The sequence below is a fragment of the Arachis duranensis genome, chromosome 2 (assembly GCF_000817695.3).
Source record: "Arachis duranensis cultivar V14167 chromosome 2, aradu.V14167.gnm2.J7QH, whole genome shotgun sequence".
Taxonomy (NCBI): Eukaryota; Viridiplantae; Streptophyta; class Magnoliopsida; order Fabales; family Fabaceae; genus Arachis; species Arachis duranensis.
In genome coordinates, this window is record NC_029773.3 from 66,666,250 (window position 1) to 66,687,046 (window position 20,797).

At 37.9% G+C, this 20,797-nt stretch overlaps 2 protein-coding genes across 2 annotated transcripts in view; both read left to right on the forward strand.

The window, feature by feature from the left end:
- Window positions 1-431: 431 nt before the first annotated feature.
- Window positions 432-20,797, forward strand: part of LOC107474711 (putative receptor protein kinase ZmPK1) — a 36,971-nt gene continuing 16,605 nt past the window's right edge. The window contains exon 1 of the mRNA XM_052257392.1: window positions 432-2,280. Within this exon, the coding sequence (XP_052113352.1) occupies window positions 432-2,280 (1,849 nt within the window). The remainder of the gene's footprint in view (window positions 2,281-20,797) is intronic.
- Window positions 2,394-3,019, forward strand: LOC127744819 (putative receptor protein kinase ZmPK1). Its single transcript, XM_052257393.1, has one exon. It carries the CDS (start codon window positions 2,442-2,444, stop codon window positions 2,835-2,837), a length of 396 nt encoding a protein of 131 aa, XP_052113353.1. The 5' UTR covers window positions 2,394-2,441; the 3' UTR covers window positions 2,838-3,019.

The window sequence follows — 20,797 nt, forward strand, 5'->3', positions numbered from 1 at the left end:
TTTAGAATTAAGTAAAAGTGTAATTTAATCATTTTAAAATTAAATTTCTTATTTATAATATAATTAAATAAAATTAATTTTAAAAGTTATTATAGTCCTTTAAAAATTAGTTAAAAGGATAACTTTGTATTTTTAAAAATAAATAAAAAAGTTATCTTTTAAAAATTAAAACAGATATTTTAGTCATTTTAATAAATTTAGTCAAAAATGTATTTTAGTAATTTATAATTGATAATTGATGATAAGGGAATTTTAGTATAAATTATTATATAATATATTTTAGAAAAATAATGATACCGACATCATCTTAGGTACGCATTAATTAATGATCTTAGGCATGCATCAAATCAGCCAGTCAGCCACCAGCAGTTTTATAGAGCAATGCTAGCAATTCCTTCATAATCTTTCTCTATAGCTTGCATAGCTTGAACATGGCTTCCTCAACCTTAATGTTATTTCTTCTAGTCTTGTACTTTTCATTTCAATTCTCATCATCTTTAGATGCACTGAACAAAGGCTACTCCTCTCTCTCAGTGGAGAAAGCCGAACAAGATATCATTGTTTCAGAAAATGGCATGTTCTCTGCGGGCTTCTTTGAAGTTGGTGATAATGCCTTCTCCTTTGCAATATGGTTCACTACAAGGCCTGATTCCCAAAACATTACAACTCCTACTGTTGTTTGGATGGCAAATCGTGACCAACCTGTGAATGGAAAGCGCTCAAAGCTTTCTCTCTTGCACACCGGCAATCTTGCTTTGGTAGATGCAGGTCAGTTCCAAATATGGTCTTCTGAGACGGAGTCATATCTTCCAACAGAATTACGACTCGGAGATGATGGCAATCTTGTTCTACGAGAGTTGCAAGGAGGACGTATTCTGTGGCAGAGTTTTGATTTCCCAACTGACACTCTTCTTCCCGGACAACATCTCACCAGAAGTACACAGTTAGTTTCTTCAAGAACAGAGAGTAACCATTCCTCTGGTTTCTATAAGTTGTCCTTTGACAATAGAAACGTTCTTACCCTTCTTTACGATGGCCCTGACGTGTCGAGCACTTATTGGCCCGATCTTGTGCTCACAGTTTGGGAAGCTGGAAGGTTTACTTACAATAGTAGCAGAATTGCGGTGCTAAATCCTCTTGGACATTTCGATTCGTCAGATAATTATAGTGTAAGAACATCTGATTACGGTGTGATGCTGCCTAGAAGGTTGACAATCGATCATGATGGAAATCTTCGAGTGTACAGTCAAGATCTATCACAAAAATGGTACGTCTCAATGCAAGCCATTTCTAACAGTTGCAGCATTCATGGGATTTGTGGTGCAAATAGTGTTTGCAGATTTGATCCTAAAAAGGGAAGGAAATGTTCATGTGTTCCTGGGTACAAAGTAAAGAATCAAAGTGATTGGTCTTATGGGTGTGAATCCATTTTTTCTGCTACGTGTAATGAAAGTGACTTTACTTTCTTAGGATTGGACCGAGTTGAGTTCTATGGCTATGACTACAAATTCGAACCCAATTGTACCTACACTGATTGTGAAAACGGGTGCTTGAAAAGTTCTCGGTGCAAAGGGTTTCAGTATTCATATGACAACGTTAAGGGCGTCTTCAAGTGCTATAGAAAAAGAGAATTGCTCAACGGACATTTGCCAGGAGCTGCGAGAACTATAACCTACTTGAAAGTGCCCAAAGGGAACAGATTTCCCACCAGTTATAAAGACTCTGTCATCAGAAACAGTGATTGTTCTGTGAAAATTCATAGAGAATATTTGAAAAAACATGTAAGCCATTTTGTGAGCTTCCTTTTGTGGTTTGCCGCTGCAATTGGAGTTCTTGAAATGACTTGCATTTTTGTTGTTTTGTTCTTAATCAAGTGCCAGCACAATTCTAGCATGGATCCACATGGCCATCATCTTGCAGCGGTGGGATTCAGAAAATTTACCTATTCTGAGCTAAAAAAGGCGACAAAAGGATTCAGCCAAGAGATTGGAAGGGGTGCAGGAGGCACTGTATACAAAGCTCTGTTGTTGGATCAAAGAATTGCTGCAGTAAAGAAACTCAATGATGCTAAGCAAGGAGAAGGTGAATTCCTTGCTGAAGCGAGCATCATTGGAAGGCTCAACCACATGAACTTGATTGAAATGTGGGGTTATTGCGCCGAGGGAAAGCATCGGCTATTGGTGTACGAGTACATGGAAAATGGTTCTTTGGCAGATAACCTCTCATCCAATACACTTGATTGGAGCAAGAGGTATAACATCGCTCTCGGAACAGCAAGAGGTTTGGCATATTTACATGAAGAATGCTTGGAATGGATTTTGCACTGTGATATAAAACCTCAAAATATTCTCTTGGATTCAAATTATCAACCCAAGGTTGCAGATTTCGGATTGTCCAAGTTATTGAACAGAGATGTTCTCACCAACAATCCAAATTTCTCAATGATAAGAGGAACCAGAGGGTATATGGCGCCTGAGTGGGTTTTCAACCTAGCAGTTACTTCCAAAGTGGATGTTTATAGCTATGGAATTGTTCTCTTGGAGATGATAACTGGAAAGAATCCGGCAGCAGATATTCAAGCAATTAATGGAGAAGAACCATACAATGGGAGGCTAGTAACATGGGTGAGAGAGAAAAGGAGAGAATGTGCATCTTGGGTGGAGCAAATCTTGGATTCTGCATTAGGGTCAAATTATGATGACAATAAGATGGAAATTCTGGCTAGAGTGGCTTTGGGTTGCATAGAAGAGGACAAAGAAGAGAGGCCTACCATGAGCCAAGTCGTTGAAATGCTTCAAAACCAAGATTGTGATCCTAATGGTGGAGTATACTATTAATCAAATTATGCTTATCAAACACTAGAAGTGGTACTTTCTGAGAGAACAAAGAAAATGAAATAACGCATTTCTTGCCGCTGGTTTTGTCTTGCAACTTAGATTATTATATGTAATATAGCATGTGCTATATTAATTATGTTACCAGTAGTTATGCATGTAAGTTTTTAATAAATTGGTTATAAATGTAGTTTTCAATTATCTATGTTAATAAAGATGCGGGGAAAAAATAGAACTGAAACTACTTCTCCAAATCTATGTTAAGATTTTGTCTATTAATGTGTTGGCGAGAAGTTATGTGCTTCATGAAATAAATCGTGTTGTTTGATTTGTGCAAAGGTTTATTTAGTTTGACAAGGTTCAATGTTTTATCATCTTGGATTGGGTCAGTCAGATTTGAGCTCATGGAATTCTGTTATGTGTTGCTTGTCTGACTTTTATCATCTTTATTCCAAATCGATCAGCTCAAGATTCTTGAAGTTTTTATCTTCTTTTTTTGGTGTTTGTTTATGCGGAAACTAAATATTAATATCCCAATATGCTTTTCTTTGTGAATATCTATAATCTCTAATATACTCATACGGTGTTGTATAGTTTGTGAGTTTTAAATGAAATATTGGTTTCATAACACAAACACAGCTTTGTTCTTAAAGCTTTAACTCAGCTTTTTCAGTTAGCATATCAAATTATGTACTCTGGGGCAATGTGAGAATTGAGGTGAACTGAGTTAAGACTAAGCATTAACTATATAATCTTGCCTTACTTTATTCAGGTGTATAAGAGCATATGGAACACAGAGAAAGAAGAACATCTTAATCACCATGTGAGAAATTATTCCTTGCCTTTGCCCTTATCAGCAATAGCCACATGAAAACAATCTGAATCTTCAAGAACCTGCGGATCTGTTGCATTGGCCATAATTTTATGAAACTTGTCTCAAAGATCACAACTTCAAGAAATAGTTATTCCTGTCAAGATTATTCGTTATTTGGCTGAAGAAACTAAACTATTGAACTTGTTTTCATGTCATTCACTGCTTTGAAAAGAACTACTTGTGCTCATCCATGTCCCTAGTGCTGAGAAGTGAGAAGAAATCAAACTAACTCTGGCAAGGTAATGAATTTAAGTACTTCCTTCTTTCATTCCTTTTTTCTTTCTGCAACTTCATAGCTATAAAAGCATTTTTAATCTCACTCATGCCGAACTCGCTAAGTAAAAGAAATGACTGAGCGTTAAATAGTTATAATGGTAGGCACCAAGCTGTCTCAATTTTTATTTGTGGTTCATAAAAATTTGATAGGAGGTTTGTTTTTTGGTGTACACTTTCTTTGAATGACGCATTGAATCTGAAGAGTAATTAGAGAGACTACAGGCTTAGTTCAGAGTGCATATTAAAATTGCAATGTCAATGTCTGAACAATACGTTTAATTTTTTTTATCACATTTTTTGTACTAATATAAGCATCCATCATCAAAAGGCCTGTTCTCTGCAATCAGTAAAGAAAGGTGCTTTCTATATCAACTATATGTATCCAGCATGCTAATATTGATGATCTGTTGGGAAAAGTTCTCTAGAAGATAGAACTTCTGTGGAAAGCGGATGGAATGCTCCTCATTGTCAAATGCATCTTTGCTGTTATGACTGCATCCTGTTATTCAGGTTTGGCATCTAAACTAAATTTAATTGTGTATAGAGGAATGAGATCATGCTTGGAAATCATTGTCCAGAAAAAATCCCATTTGTGATGAATAAAATTATTGTTTTTTAATTCAACTTGACAAAATAGCTTTCCTTTTCTTGTTTTATTTCAACTAGTGTAAAACCTGCGCGTAGCCAAATATTACTCCATTAATATATACAATATTTATGTTAACTTCTTAAATAATAGTTGATAAATACTGCTAAAACTATATTCAGGCGTAGGAATCCGATTGTACGTTTATAAGCATAAATTTACTGTTACATAAGAACATTTAAAAAAAGGGTCTAATTTTCTATTAGTAAAAAATTAATAACCATTGAGACTAACAATTTGGTCATGTCAATATGAGTAGAAGTTATGAATAGAAATTATCAAAATTTATCACATGTAGAAATTTAAGACTAACACACGTACTCTATTGAAAAAAATGAGTAGAAATTACAATAGAAATTATCAAAATTTATCACGCATATGGTTCACGCGTTAATTAATCTACTTTGTTATATTTAAATTTATTTTTTTATTAAAAGAGTTAATTTACTTAATATATATGCGTATTTAGTGGTTAATCTTTGTTATATTATTGATGTTTAATTCAGTTAAAAAATTATAAAAAATTGCATTTAGCTTTGATAATCCTAATTTATCTTATTGCTCTACCTATTATTTATCACACTCTATAAAGTTCAATTTAAACGTAGAAAAAACAAAAACTATAATACAAAATGTTAACCACAATGATTTGCCAACGAATAATAAATTGAACATGTCTTAATATTTAAATAGAAGTATTTGTGTAAATTTTATTTTTTGATATAAGTAGTACTTGAAAGAAGTCTATATATTTCAATAAAAATAAAAAAGTTATCTTATTTGAATGTGTTTTAGTTGTAAAAAGTAAGAAGCAAAAAACTTAAAAGCGAAAGTCTATTATAAAGTTTATAAATTGATGCTTGTTGACAATGTCATAGATATGGGGGATAAAATTGTCACTATTCATACTCATTTAACTTTTATACTTTAGCACATTATACGATAAGTGTTTGATGCATTCATAAGCAAATTTTGTTTGAGCTAAATAGTATTATAGTGAAATTATTTCATCAACTCGTCACATGTTTAAGCTATAAACAAAAAATAAACAATTCCATGTTCATAAAAATTCAATTCAATTAAATAAAAAATCTTATCTAGATATTATCAACGCTTTTAAATAATGATGTATATACTTTTCAGATTTATTGAATGATAATTTTTTTTTATCATAGATCAGCCAACAAAATTTACACCCAAAGACATACAAATTAGTTGTCACAAAATGAAGATGCTAGTCCCTCTAAACCTTAAAAATGGACCAAGGCGCAATACAAATACAATAAGATACCAATTACCAAGGCACAATGCAAATTTGTTGTGCATAAATTATACCAATCATTCGTTAGAAAGAAATTCACATGAATCAAATTTTTGGGTCACTTTCCTTTATTTGTTTCGTATATGTCCTCATACATTATCCAATCTTACTTATCAAAGTGTAATTTTCAGAAAAGAATTTAGCTTATTTGATCCACCAGCAATATTATATTGACTCTTTTTTCCTAAATTTTAAGAGACTTCCTTTGATAAATGTTTAAAATTTCAAATGAACAATACCCAGCAGTTAACCAAATAAGAGACAACTTCGCCTTCTTGCCAACATCTTGGATCTTAGCAAGGTTGAGATAAATGCTAAGCTTTCTGTTCAACACTATCAAAACTGCCTTTTCCAAATAGAATCCGAATAGTTAATATTTGAGTTTATCTCAAACCAAATCCTAAAATCACACATAAAACCATCTCATCAAAGCATCACATGTTTAAACTGCTAACAAAAAATAATTTGTTCAAACACATCATGAACAAATCCAAAAAAAATCAGATAAACTAATAATTTATTCTTAAAAGATTACACCATCAATCATACAATTTAGTCATGAATAATTTTTTTTATCTTCCATAACTTTATGTCAAAAACTTCTAGACTAAAAATAAAAAATATACAAAAAGTGTTATATTTAACACTTACTATGTACTTTTGCATCAGCAGCTTGGGTCAATCTCTTTTTTCTCCAAAATATCTGAACATTTTGTTGTTCAACACCAAAATTCTTTTATTCACACAAATATTATCAACTATGAACGTTACATCAACTTACATTTGTCTAGTATATGCCACAACAAAGGTAGCATTGTTTCAGAAAGAAGATAAAATTCAAGTGTTATCTTATTTTTCCTTTTCTCATTGTCTTCCCTTTTTAAAATTCAAGTATTATATTGTTTTTTCTTTTCTCACTGTCTTTTCTTTTTTTTATGTTATATACAGATTTACAAAAAACATAAAAAATATTGAAAGATCCAAACTATAGACATACACACCTACCAAAACCTCCAAAGACATTGCATACGGTACATACAAATGAAGGTACCTTAGGCCAATCATGAAATTGCAATGAAGTCATCTTTTTAAAGTTGGGATAATCCATGAGAATATTTAAGCTTGGACTTTAATATATGTAACATCCACTATCAACAGCTATATTAACCAATGTCTTTTGCTTGATATTCAAACAATTCTGTTTATAATAACAACGTTGAGATTTGCTATCAAAGAACAAAAATCAGAAAGATAACAAAGATAAACGTGAATATCATGAACGGCAATTTTTAACGTAAATTAAGACAACTCACGCATCAAATTAAACAGCCTAAGGCCCAACAACTAAGTAAAATAAACACCTTGACACTAATTGTAATTACTAATCTATTAAATATAATAAAATAACAGAATGCAAGAAATATAATCAAGCATAAAACATGACAACAGATTATATTCTTTAAAAAGAGAGGTAAAAAAAGAAAGCCTTGTCAAACCAACCTGTTATTCTCCCATTAGTAACAGATGCATATAGAAAGAAATGCTCAGCAAACTGAAGAAGAAGAATCTTTCTAGGATTTTAAACAAATTAACTACCATTTGTGAAAACTTATTGGAATGCAAAATATCCAATGGGGTGGGATTCACCATATGAAAAGAAATAAAAATATTTCACAATGATCTAACAAATTCATATGAAAGAAAAAATAAATCCCATACCGAAACACAACTCATCTTTTGAAGACCAATTAGAAGATTGTCATTTATTATCCTCTTCTGTGTCTAGGAATTCACATTCTTTATCAAGTTGGCTTAGCAGAAGTTATCAAAAGCATACTAAGAACATCATAAAAGAATTAATATTAAAACTATAGCATTCCTAACACTTTGAATATTGCCATCCCCATAATGGAGGAGAACATAAAAATCCAAAATGGTAACAAATAATAAATACATATAAAAACAAAATAGATTCCTTAACCAATGATCAAGATAAAAAACTTAAAACATAAAGGCCAAATGCAAAGTTCAAAATAACATATAAAATTAATGTCCAAAACAAATAAAACTTTTGGATAAATATACAAATCACTCACTTGTCTCTAAAAACTTCTTAAATAGCTCAACTTCAGCTTCCAAAACACTACCGTCTTGGATTTCACTATCTCTCGCAAGTCCTCTAATTACAAAAATATGAAAACTTCCTGCAAAATTACCAAGCACCATAATAGATTATCACTTTAAATATTAAAAGGAAAAGCATATACAAAAGTGATGCATATAATATTCACGACCTCGTAGTGGTTGAATTCAATATAAGGGCTCAATTTATTTTATTTTTGGAAAAAAAAATATATGCAAACATTTTCTAATCTCTCCCATTTTGTTGGTGTTAACACTTGAAAGTAAGTCCAAATGATATGCATGTAACACATTTTTCTGCCATTCGTCTGGGAAAATACTTAATGAATATGCATTGAACCAAACTCTCCATTGAATTTTATTACTGAAATATAAATTTAAACATATTTTTTTATTAGAGAAAAACACAAAATAAATTAGAATTTAGTCTTAGTTTGTTAACGCAAAACAAAAGATATATTCGAACTTCATAATAAAGAGCAGAGCATAAATATATTTTAGTGTAGGATCAAGTTAATTAAAACCAACTAATCAATTAAAAATTGCTAATTGTGATGATGGGGCATATTAAAAACAAAATATATATAACATCCAAATGTTTTTATCCTTTCTTTCTCTATGCCATGTAATTTTAAAAAATATCATTTTGAAACTCAAATCAAATTGTTTATTGAGTTCATAGAGTAGTTTATAAATACACATGTAATTTCTCAAATCTCTATTGAAAAAAAAAATTTGGCACTCAAAAAATTTGTAATCCACAGAATTAATCCATATAATATAAACATAGTTAATAGCATTAATGATGTAATATCAGAAACAATCCCAGATGAACAACTTTAACAAAAACATTTTACCTAAAAGTACGCACAAAATAGAGCCTTTTTTGTTTTTTTTTTTTCTCTTTAATTTTTTCTTATAGAAGCAAAAAAGAGGGACAAAACTCTTAGTTACCACTTATCAGTACTCGAAAGTATGCTCGAAGTAACTCAGTTCGCACTGCTTTTGAAGGGTAAGCCTCCCTTAAACCAAAGACATGCACAACACCATGACTCATGTTTACATTTCAGCAAAAAATTCTCTTACTGAATTATTTTTTGCATTACTTGATGATCTTCATTAATCCAAAATTATCTCTTACAGAATTTTTAAAGACAAATCCTTTTTATTCCAGCTAATAAATTAAGAACTCAAAACATCTTTTAAGAAAATTTATATTGACATATGTGAAGTGTTAGTAATGAGAGGATTGATATACCAAATGAAAAATTTCTAATAATGTGATGGTGGGTACAAATCCATAAAGGTGTGTTATTTTAGTCTTGGATCCAATTAGTTAAAATCTATATGTTTTAGAATAAAGGCTGCTAACTACAAGCATCAAACCCAAATAAATAGAAATATCCAGAGTACAGAAGAGGATAGAAAAAAATATAACAAAATATAATCAAAATCTAAAAATAAAATGATAAAATAATACTTGTCTGCTAGGGACCTTTGGGGAGTTTTGATATGATTCATTTTCAACTGCATCAGACTGGATAGAGTAAGCTGAGTTTACAGGAGACACTGATGGAAACTTATTCTGATGCTTTGAGGGAGTGATTTCTATTAATAGATATTTGATGCACGGCCACTGGACACGATACGACACAGGACACGCTAACACGTGAATTTTAAAATCTTATAAGACATGGGACATGCATACATATAAAATATAAAGTATTTTTTAGATAAAATCCTAATGATATTTTGATATTTTATTGATATTAAAATATAAATTATTTTTTAATTAATTTTAATGTCTTATTTTAATATAATCAAGTATTTAAAATATTTTTTGTTTTAATAAATAATAATATATACTATATCTAAATTTATTTCAAGAATATATGTTAAGAATAAGACTGGACACGTTGACACGTGATGGTATTTAAGTGTGTCCAAGCGTGTCCAAAAAAGAATTTTTTATTTTTTATTGAGACATGGTTGGAAACAGTAGACACGTGTGTCGAACAAATGGCGGTGAGTGTCGTGTTCAAAATATGTCCAATACGCGGACACAATAACTCAGCAAAATTTCAGTTAATGTTATGAATGCTTTATTTTCTTTGGATATTGTTGGTTTATATTTCTTGACGTTAGTTTTATGTTTATTGCAACTTTGGTAATCTTAGCTTTAAATTTTCGTTATTTGTAAGTTTATGTTTTATAATTGCACATTAAATGTTTGATGAATTGTGTAGTTTAGAAATAGAATAGTTTAGTTATTTGGCTTGGGAATATATCTTGGATCGTCTTGAGTTGCTATCAACTACTAACTCCTAAATTAAACTCTTACAAAAATACTAAAGTCCAATGCATTAAATAGAAAATTCATTAACAAACAAGTAATGATAATTAACAAATATACTAAAATCTCTTAATACAAACCCTAAACCCAAATTTTATAGAATTTTTGTGTTGTTTTAGTAGAATTTTTATGTAACATTTAAAGAATTTCTATTTTGTTTTTAAAATCTTTCTTTTTTTTTCTCCACAGTACAAACTTTTTGTTTTGTTTTCATTGAGATTAGTTTAAGATTCTTAAAAAGAGGATAGAGGAGCGTCGCATAGAATCAAAATGAGAATTGTTACTTTGTTAGAGCAGGATTTATTATTTTTGTCTATTATTTTTAGTTATTAATCTAATTTTTTTAGTTTAATAATTTAAATATCTTTTAGTCTATACTTTTAAATATTGATGACTAATTAATGACTAAAAATAATAAATTCTGATGATCCTATAACATTCCTCAATTAGAATAAATAATAACTTATTCATGATACATTTATAATAAATCACTAGATCTAAACAAAATACTTAACTAAGTCTAACCAAGTTGTTATAACTACTTTTTAAATCACGCGACTTCTTCTTTGTTTCCTTCTCCTTCTCCTTCTCCATTTCCTCCTCCTCCTCCTCCTCCTCCTCTTTCTTTCAAATTCGCGCACGCATATTCTTCTGTCTTCTCCTCTTTCGTTATCGTCATCACCAACAACACAAACATTTTGCTAATATTATTATTAGTTCTGATTTTTTTTTGTGCTATCATTAAATAATTTCGGTTCACTTTTTAGTTTATTTCGATTCATTTATGTGTTAATTGAAGTTCATTTGATGCTACTGATAAGTACTGACCTGATTTTTTATTCCTTAAGTAATTTCGGTTCATTTCTTAGTTTAATTGAGGTTCATTTGAATCCAGAAAAAAATTCGATGTGTGTTTTGTTGGTGATTGAGTCTTTTTTATTAATTGTTCAAAAATGAACCAATTTCTGTTTGTTTTTGTATTAATTGAGGTCCACTTGATGCTACTGATAAGTATTGGCTAAATTTTTTAGCAAAGAAGAATGAAATTATTAATTATCACTTTATTCAATTGCATTAGATTCCACTTCATTCCATTCAATTAGTTCAGTGACAAAAAGACTCAATCATCAACAAAAACACATCGAATTCATTTCTGAATCCAAACGAACCTCAAATAAATTAAGAAATAAATCAAAATTACTCAAGGAATAAAAAAATTGGTCAATACTTAAAAGCAGCATCAAGTGAACCTCAATTAACACACAAATGAACCGAAACTAGTTCAGTTTTGAACAAGTAGTAAAAAAGTCTAAATCATCAACAAAAACACATCCAATCTATTTCTAGATCCAAATGAACCTCAATTGAACTAAGAAATGAACCGAAATTACTTAAAGAATAAAAAATTTGGTTAATACTTTGCATTAGGTGAATTTCAATTAATACACAAATAAATCGAAATTAGTTCAGTTTTGAATAAGCAGTCAAAAAGACTCAATCATCAACAAAAACCAATTGACTTCATTTCTGAATCCATATGAACCTCAATTAAACTAAGGAGGAGAAGAAAAAACGCAACAACAACAGCATCAATAAAAGAACAATGATTGAGAGGAAACATGCGAGCAAGAAGAAGGAACGCGACGAAGAAGAAGGAGGAACGCGAAGAAGAAGAAGAAGGAAGAAGGCGAAGAAGAAGGAGGAATAACACGAAGAAGAAGAAGGAGCGCGAAGACGAAGAATGATATGTTTGCGTTAGTGAAGTGCGTATGTACACGCTAGTGTAATGAAAGTGATTTTTGTTAAATTTTGACCTTGGTTGAACGTCAAAAAGACTTGGATGTATAACTAGACTGATACATTTATATTTTATTTGGTCACTAAAAATAGAATTGATTTAATTTCAAATTTAAAACTATATATTTAGATTTACTAAATAAGTAAGATATGAATTGAACTTTTAAGTTCAATTTAAGTTTTTATTTAAATAAATATAAATTTATAAAATTAAAATTATAAAAAATGCTTAATCAATAAAAATTAAAGGTAAATTGACGAATATAACAGATAACATACATAAATAAAAGGGAGAAAACACACGAAAAGAATCGTATAGAATTTAATTTTTGGAGAGAAATTTATTAACTTTTAGGATTGATATTTTGTATGGTAAGTTGCTGCTAGTGAATTGATTATTGCACAATTCAAACTCCAAATTGGTTCCACTATTGTTAGAATAAAATACTTTAATTAAATTATCATTGAGAAAATAACCTAGCTAAAATTTTTTATTAAAAAATTATGTAATTATTTTATTTTGTACTAATAAATAAATATATAATAATAGTTATACTTGCTTTTTTAAAAAAATACATTGTTATCGGTTGCCGGACAGGTCTGGTGGTTATTTGAGGGGGTGATAATGTTTCAACCACGGTCGTGCTGGGTTTGGATCTGCCAAGTAGCCGAGCTCTCGCTGTGAAAGGAAAGAGGGGGTGCCACCTGCAAAGACACTCCGACGCTCAAGTCAGCTAGTGTGCAGGTGGGGAATATGATAGGTGGAAAAAGTGACGTACCTCCGGGGAAGGGCAGGTCCTTCCCTATTTATACCGTGTCAGAGGTGGGCCCTACAAGGACAGGCCCACCTTCCTCGAAGCTTCCTCACAGCTGCAGTGGAGAGCTGTCAGGGACGCGTGTCCGGGTCGCATAGTGAGCTGCATGTGCCCGACCGCTCGGGTCGGGTCATCAATGGGTCGGGTTGACCCGCAAGTGGCCTAGGCCAGGCCGTAACAGTACCCCCACGCACCAGTGGTAGTCGTGGGAGCTATCAATGGCGTGTTATTTCATGTTTCGTTCATCCTCGTCAGGTCGGCCGCTCGTAGGAGGGACATGCCCCTATGCGCGTGTCCCTTGGTTGCCCAAACAACCGTTTCGTCGCCTCGTTCCTCGCGCTGAGCATTGAATGCTCATAATGGGGTAAAAAACCCTGTTTGCAAAGACTATTATGCCCCCAGGTTTTTCGCGCTTCTTGGGAGGCAGTTTTAAACAATCAGTTTCGTTTCTTTCTCTTTTATACTTTCTGCATACTCCTGTTTCTTCTATCTTCTTGCTATCCTCTCCCCAAAGTTTCAGAGCATCGTTGCAGTGCCCTTGTGCATCCTCCCTTCATCCTTCTTTGCTCTCACAACCAATTCAGGTGGTTCTTGAATCCTTCTCTTTTTTGCTTCGTTCTTGCATGCTTGTTGCTTGTACTTGCTTGGTTTTTGTTGTTATGTGGCCTTTCGATGCTGGTTAGACGTGTTAGGGGAGGGGTACCATTCTAGGGCAGGTTTTGTTTGGACCCTTTATGTTTTTAATCGTGTTTAGCCTTAGGGAGTAGTGTGGGGGTAGCTTCTGTATTCGTTCCGAGCACCCGACCTCTTAGACTGACTGGATGGTCCCCCCATGTAGGTATGGCTCGCACCTCCTCCCAGGCTTCCCCTTCTCCCGCGGCGTACGACCCCTACGCCTGGGTTGTTTCCGATGTAAAGGACTCTCCCAACCAAATGGGCGAGGAGGAGCTCACCGAGTTCCGTCAGAATGAGTACTTATGCGGAGGGACAGACGAGGAGGCTAATTATGACGTCTTCGTTCCGGCTCCTCATGAGCGCTTGTACGAGCTCAATTTCCACGCCCCCCGAGTTGCCGACTGGATTTGGTTCTACAAATCCATGTTTACTCAAGTGGGAGTCTGTATTCCGTTTTTCGCCTTCCAAATGGCGCTTCTAGGTCGGATTTCCGTGGCGCCGTCGCAGTTGCATCCGAACAGCTGGGCTTCAATCCGCTGTTTCGAGATGGTTTGTGAATATCTCGAGCTGCCGGTGTCTGTAGATGTTTTTCTTTTCTTTTTCAATCTTACAAACCCTTTGAAGGAAGGGAAACATAAGAAGGGATTCATGTCCTTCCGGTCTGCCCAAGGTCGGAGGATTTTTGGTCTGTTTGAGGACTCCTACCATGGATTTAAGGATAAATATTTCAAGGTCCGCCCGGTCAAAGGTCGTCATCCCTTTTGGTTGTCATTAGAGGGGGCACGCCTCATCCCGACCTATTGGAGCTTCGAGGCAGGGTCCAACGCCTTTGTTAAAGTGTCCTATAAGGGCATGTCTGCGGTGGACAGGAGGATTGCCGATGTGTTGCTGGCAGTCTTTGAGAGGAATCATGGGAATCCTCACCTCCTCATAGGTGACCGGGAGGCCGGTCGGAACTATATCTGTGAGGAATCTTTGCTTAATTTGTCTCTTAGCTTCTTACTTTTCTTAATAACTCATTATGACTAACCGACTTCTTTTTCTTTTTACAGTGGGAATGTCTGCCGAGGTAACGGGTCTCCCTAACTTGTTCCAAAACTTCCTGTGTGCGAGTGACGACGAGGGAGGTAATGAGAAATCTGCTGCTGAGAAATCTGCTGCTCCCCCGGAGGACAAGGCCGCTTCCGAGCAAGGGGCTGTGGTCGACGAGACCGGCACCTTGGCTCAGGGTGCCTCGATTGAAGGTGACAAGGCGGTTCACGTTTCCCCCTTCCGCGTGGTGATCGGCACTGGGGGTTCGACGTCTAACCCTGATGCCGATGACGAGGTGGAGGAGGTCCCTAGCCTCAAAAGGAAGAGGAAGGCGTCGTCCAGTCCTGAGGGGGTTCTTACTGTCATGGAGAGGAATTTCGATGCCGGGAACTTTATAGATTCTCAGCTGATTCCTGGTACTGAAGAGCATTTTCATGAGTCCTCCCTTGCCGGGCAGGCGAGGTGGATGTATCGTACCCTCTTGCGTGGCGCAGTGATAGCTCGGAAAGCCAAGTTCGAATTGTCCGGGATGGAATCCCTTCGTAAGAGGTTGGAATCTACTGGGAAGGCTAATAATGAGCTTAAAAGTGAAGTTGAAACTCTCCGGGAGCAGTTGACCCAATCTACAGAGAAGCTTGACGTCGCCGAGAAGAAAGCTACTGCTGCCGAGAAGAAGACCACTAAGGCTGAGAAGAAGTTGGAAGAGTCAGACGCCACGGTTTCACGTCTTGTCGAGCGCGAAATGACTTTAGAGAGTCAGGTCGGCGCGGCACAAAAACGGGTGGCCGAGATGGAGAAGGAGAAGCAAGCTGTGGAGGCTGAACTGGCAGCGTTGAAAACAAAGTATAAAGATGTCATCAAGCAGGGGAAAGGTGCGATCCTGGCAACCGAGGAGGCCCTTAAAGCTCAGGTCAAAGTTGTTGCTCTTGACTTTGACACGTCGGCGATTGGTGTCTTCAAGGTGATCAAGGATGGCAAAATCGTTGACGTACCCAAGAAGTGAACTCTCTTTTTCTGTTATAAAACTTTTGGTTCAGCCGTTTTGTTTTGGCTTTGGTGAACAATTGACTCTTTGGGTTGCTTGTGCGTTCTATTGTAGTTAATACTTTCTTATTTGCCTGGTCGTGTTATCGTTTATATTAACCGTTATTGACTTGTGGCTGTTGTTCGTTTTGCCGTGCTGATGATATTCCGGCTGGCCCGGGTCGTGGCCTTTTAGTGTAGCCATTTTGCTATTGTGGTAGTTGAGGGGCTCCCGGGGTGATCAGTCCCGGGGCCGCGCATCATTGTCGGGTTGTGATGAATTCGCTTGCGTAGTGGGTTGTCCAGAAAAGGCGAACAAAACAAAAGAGAGAAAATTTGCACAAGTATATCTTATTCGGTAATTGCATAAAAGTCCCATAGGACATAACGAAAAGTACAAATCTGCGAATTAATACTTAGCTCGATTGGTCGGTATGTCGCCTCATGCGCTAGGAGTATAATCTTCTCAGGTTGTCCGCGTTCTATGTTCTTGGGACTTCCTTGCCATTGAGCCTTTCTAACTTGAAAGCACCTTTGCCATCACTTTTTTAATTCTATAGGGGCCTTCCCAGTTTGCCGCCAGCTTGCCTACTCCAGGGGTCGGTAAGCCGATGTCGTTACGCCTTAGGACGAGATCGTTCAGTTCGAACTCCCTTTTGAGCACTTTGGTGTTGTAGCGCAGGGCCATTCTTTGTTTCAGCGCTGTTTCCGTCAAATGGGCCATTTCTCTTGCTTCATCTATTAGGTCCTTCTCCACAGCTTCCTCCACTCCTTTCAAAAGTAGACGGGGGCTCAGTTCCTCGATCTCCACGGGTATTACCGCGTCTAACCCGTATGTCAGTCGGAAGGGAGTCTCCTTAGTGGAAAACTGTTCGGTTGTTCGGTAAGACCAGAGGACTGAGGCTAGTTCGTCGGCCCAAGCACTTTTTTTATTATCCAATCGCTTCTTCAGCCCTAACAGGATAATCTTGTTCGCGGATTCCACCTGTCCGTTTGTCTGGGGGTGCTCTACCGAAGAGAACTTCTGTCTTATACCAGGCTGGTGAGGAATTCCGTGAACTTCTTGTCGGTAAACTGCGTGCCATTGTCCGAGATAACAACTTCTGGAATCCCGAATCGCGTTATCACTTGCCTCCACATGAATTTCTTGCAATTGGATGAGGATATGCTGGCCAGCGGCTCGGCTTCTATCCATTTGGTGTAGTAATCAATAGCGACTATGAGGTACTTGACTTGTCCTGGACCGACTGGAAAGGGCCCCAAGAGATCGACTCCCCACTGCGAGAATGGTCGGGAGGACGTTAACAGGCTTAACTCGGAGGCCGGTGCCCTGTGGAAATTGGCGTTCTCTTGACACTTGACACATTTTCTGACGAATTCTTTAGAGTCTGCCATCATTGACGGCCAATAGTATCCAGCTTGGATTAACTTTCTTGCTAAGGCTTTGCCTCCTATGTGGTGTCCGCAGCAGCCTTCATGGACTTCCCTGAGGACGTAGTCCGTCTGGTCGGGGTGTAAGCACTTTAGTAGGGGCTGGTTGAGCCCTTTCTTGAATAGCTGTCCTTGAATGACCGCGTATTTGGCTGCTTCCCTTCTCAGTTTCGCAGCATCCTTTTCATCGTCAGGGACTTTCCAACTTTCTAGGAAGCTGGTGATGGGGTCTAGCCATGAAGAGCCCAGCCTTGACAGATGCAGGGTGACCGCCGGCTCCCTCGTCATGCCTTGGATGAGAGACCGGTTGCCTTCTCCCGGTTTTGTGCTGGCCAATTTTGATAGGAGATCTGCCCGTGTGTTCCTCTCTCTGGGCACGTGGTGGACCGTGACCTCCTCAAACTTTTGGCTTAAGTTCTTGACTTTTTCCAAGTACTTTTGTAATAATGAGTCTTTGGCTTGATAGCTCCCGTTTACCTGGGAGGTGACGACCTGCGAATCGCTGCATATTTCCAGCCTTGTTGCTCCGACTTCCGCTGCTAGGGTTAAGCCCCCTATGAGGGCTTCGTATTCTGCCTGGTTGTTCGAAACGGGGAATTCGAACCTGATCGACTGCTCGTTTACGACTCCAACCGGGCTTTCCAGGATGATCCCGGCGCCCCCGGATGTCTGGTTGGAGGCTCTGTCCACGTGGAGCTTCCATCGTGTGCTTGTTTCTTCGGTTGGGTCTCCCGTTACTTCTACTAAAAAATCTGCCATGGCCTGCGCCTTGATGGCTTGTCGGGGTTCGTATCCTATGTCGTATTGGGAAACTTCAATGGACCAAGTCATCATCCTTCCCGCCAGATCGGGTTTTTGAAGTACTTGTCGGATTCCCTGGTCCGTTCTTACGACAACCTGGTGACCTTGGAAGTATTGCTTTAACCTCCGTGAGGAGGTCAAGAGTGCTAGAGCTAGCTTTTCCAGTTTGATGTACCTTAATTCTGCCCCTTGTAGGGCTCTGCTCATGAAGTAGACTGGTTGTTGAGCCCTCCCTTCTTCTCGCACTAGGACTGCGGCCAGGGCTTCTCCTGTTATGGCGAGGTATAGGTATAACAGCTCCCCGTCCTTTGGCTTCCCGAGCACAGGGGGTGCCGCCAGGATTTCCTTGAAGTGCCTAAAGGCTTCCTCGCATGCGGGTGTCCATTCGAACGCTATCCCTTTCCTCATGAGGTTAAAGAACGGCAGGGCCTTTGTTGCCGACGCCCCGAGAAACCGGGATAACGAGGTCAGCTGCCCTGCCAACCTTTGGATGTCCTTGATACAACCTGGGCTCTTCATCTGGAGTATCGCTTGGCATTTCTCTGGGTTGGCTTCTACCCCTCTCTGAGTTATCATGAATCCTAGGAACTTTCCAGCCTCCATGGCGAAGGCACATTTGAGGGGATTCAACCTCATGCCGTGTCGTCGGAGAGACGCGAATACGCTTGCCAGGTCATTCAGGAGGTCGTCGGGTCGCGTTGTTTTCGCGAGGATGTCGTCCACATAGACTTCCACTGTCTTGCCTATGAGGTCGTGGAATATCCTGTTCATCAGCCTTTGATATGTTGCCCCTGCATTTTTTAGGCCGAATGGCATTACCTTATAACAGAAGGTTCCCCCGGCGTTATGAATGCCGTCTTATCTTCGTCTGGACGGTGCATCGGTATCTAGTTGTAGCCGGAGTAGGCATCCATGAAGCTCAGATAACGGTAGCCCGCCGCAGCATCGACGAGCGCGTCTATGTTAGGGAGGGGGAAATAGTCCTTAGGGCATGCCTTGTTAAGGTCAGAGTAGTCTACGCACATTCTCCATTTGCCGTTGTGCTTTTTTACTAGAACTACATTCGAGAGCCATGTCGAGTAGTCTACTTCTCGTATGAAGCCTGCTTCTAGGAGGCTGGCCGTCTACCTGGCCACCTCCTCCGCCCTCTCCCGCGACATCTTTCTCCTTCGTTGGGCTACCGGGCGTGCTTCCGACTTGACGGCAAGGTGGTGTGACATAATTTTGGGGTTTATGCCCGGCATGTCGGCCGGTGTCCGGGCAAACAAATCCCTATTGGCCCTTATCATTTCGACCAATGGCTCCTTCAACTCATGCGGGAGATTCTTGTTGATGAACATGAACTTTTCCTCCGTGTCACCGATCCTGAATTTTTCCAGGTCCCCTTCTGGTTCCGGTCTGGGTTTGTCGTCTACTCTGGCGTCCAGGTCAGCTAGGAACACGCCGGACGCCTCTTTGGATTTCTTCCTTAGGGAGAGGCTGGCATTGTGGCAAGCAACTGCCGTCTCAAGGTCTCCTCTTATGGACCCTATAGATCCGTCATCGGTAACGAACTTCATGACTAGCAGCTTCGTGTTGATTATCGCTTCAACATCGTTAATCGTCTTCCTTCCCAAGATGATATTGTAGGCGGTGGAATCTCGGAGGATCACGAACTCGGCCATCGCCGATCTTCGGCCTTGAGTCTGTCCCACTGAGATCGGCAGGGATATTATTCCATCAGGTTTGATGAAGTGGTCGTCCAATCCAACGACCCCGTGCTGGTGAGTCGTCAGGTCGGCGTCCCTTAGTCCCAGTGCGTCAAATACGTTGCGGAACATGATGTTTGAGTCAGCCCCCGTGTCGACAAGGATTCGTCTGACGAGGCCGGTTCCCACTCTGGCCGTGATGACCATGGGTGGGTTTTCTGGGGCGTCGTCGAACCATTGGTCTTCCGGGCCGAAAGAAATGGAGGGGGGCTTCTTAAAGTTTCGCACCGAGGAGGAGACTGCCAAGACCTTAGCATCTTTTTTGTGCGCCGATCGTGACCTCGGCGCGGCATTTTTGGCCGTCACTACTGATGAGCGGATATTTTATACGCTTTTTGGGGGTAATTTCATGTAGATTTTAGCATGTTTTAATTAGTTTTTAGTTAAATATTATTAGTTTTTAGGCAAAAATCATATTTTTCGATTTTACTATGAGTTTGTGTGTTTTTCTATGATTTCAGGTATTTTCTGGCTGAAATTGAGGGAGCTGAGCAAAAATCTGAGTTAGGCTGAAAAAGGACTGCTGATGCTGTTGGATCCTGACCTCCCTGCACTCGGAATGGATTTTTTGGAGCTACAGGAGTCCAATTGGCGCGCTCTCAACGGCGTTGGAAAGTAGACATCCAGGGCTTTCCAGCAATATATAATAGTTTATACTTTGCGCGAAGATAGATGACGTAACTTGGCGTTGAACGCCAAGTACATGCTGCTGTCTGGAGTTAAACGCCAGAAAAACGTCATGATCCGGAGTTGAACGCCCAAAACACGTTATAACTTGGAGTTCAACTCCAAGAAAGGCCTCAACTCGTGGATAGCTTTAGTCTCAGCCCCAGCACACACCAAGTGGGCCCCAGAAATAGATTTCTGCACTATCTATCATAGTTTACTCATTTTCTGTAAACCTAGGTTATTAGTTTACTATTTAAACAACTTTTAGAGACTTAATCAGATCTGAATTTTATACACTTTGACGGCATGAGTCTCTAAACTCCATTGTTGGGGGTGAGGAGCTCTGCAGCGTCTCGATGA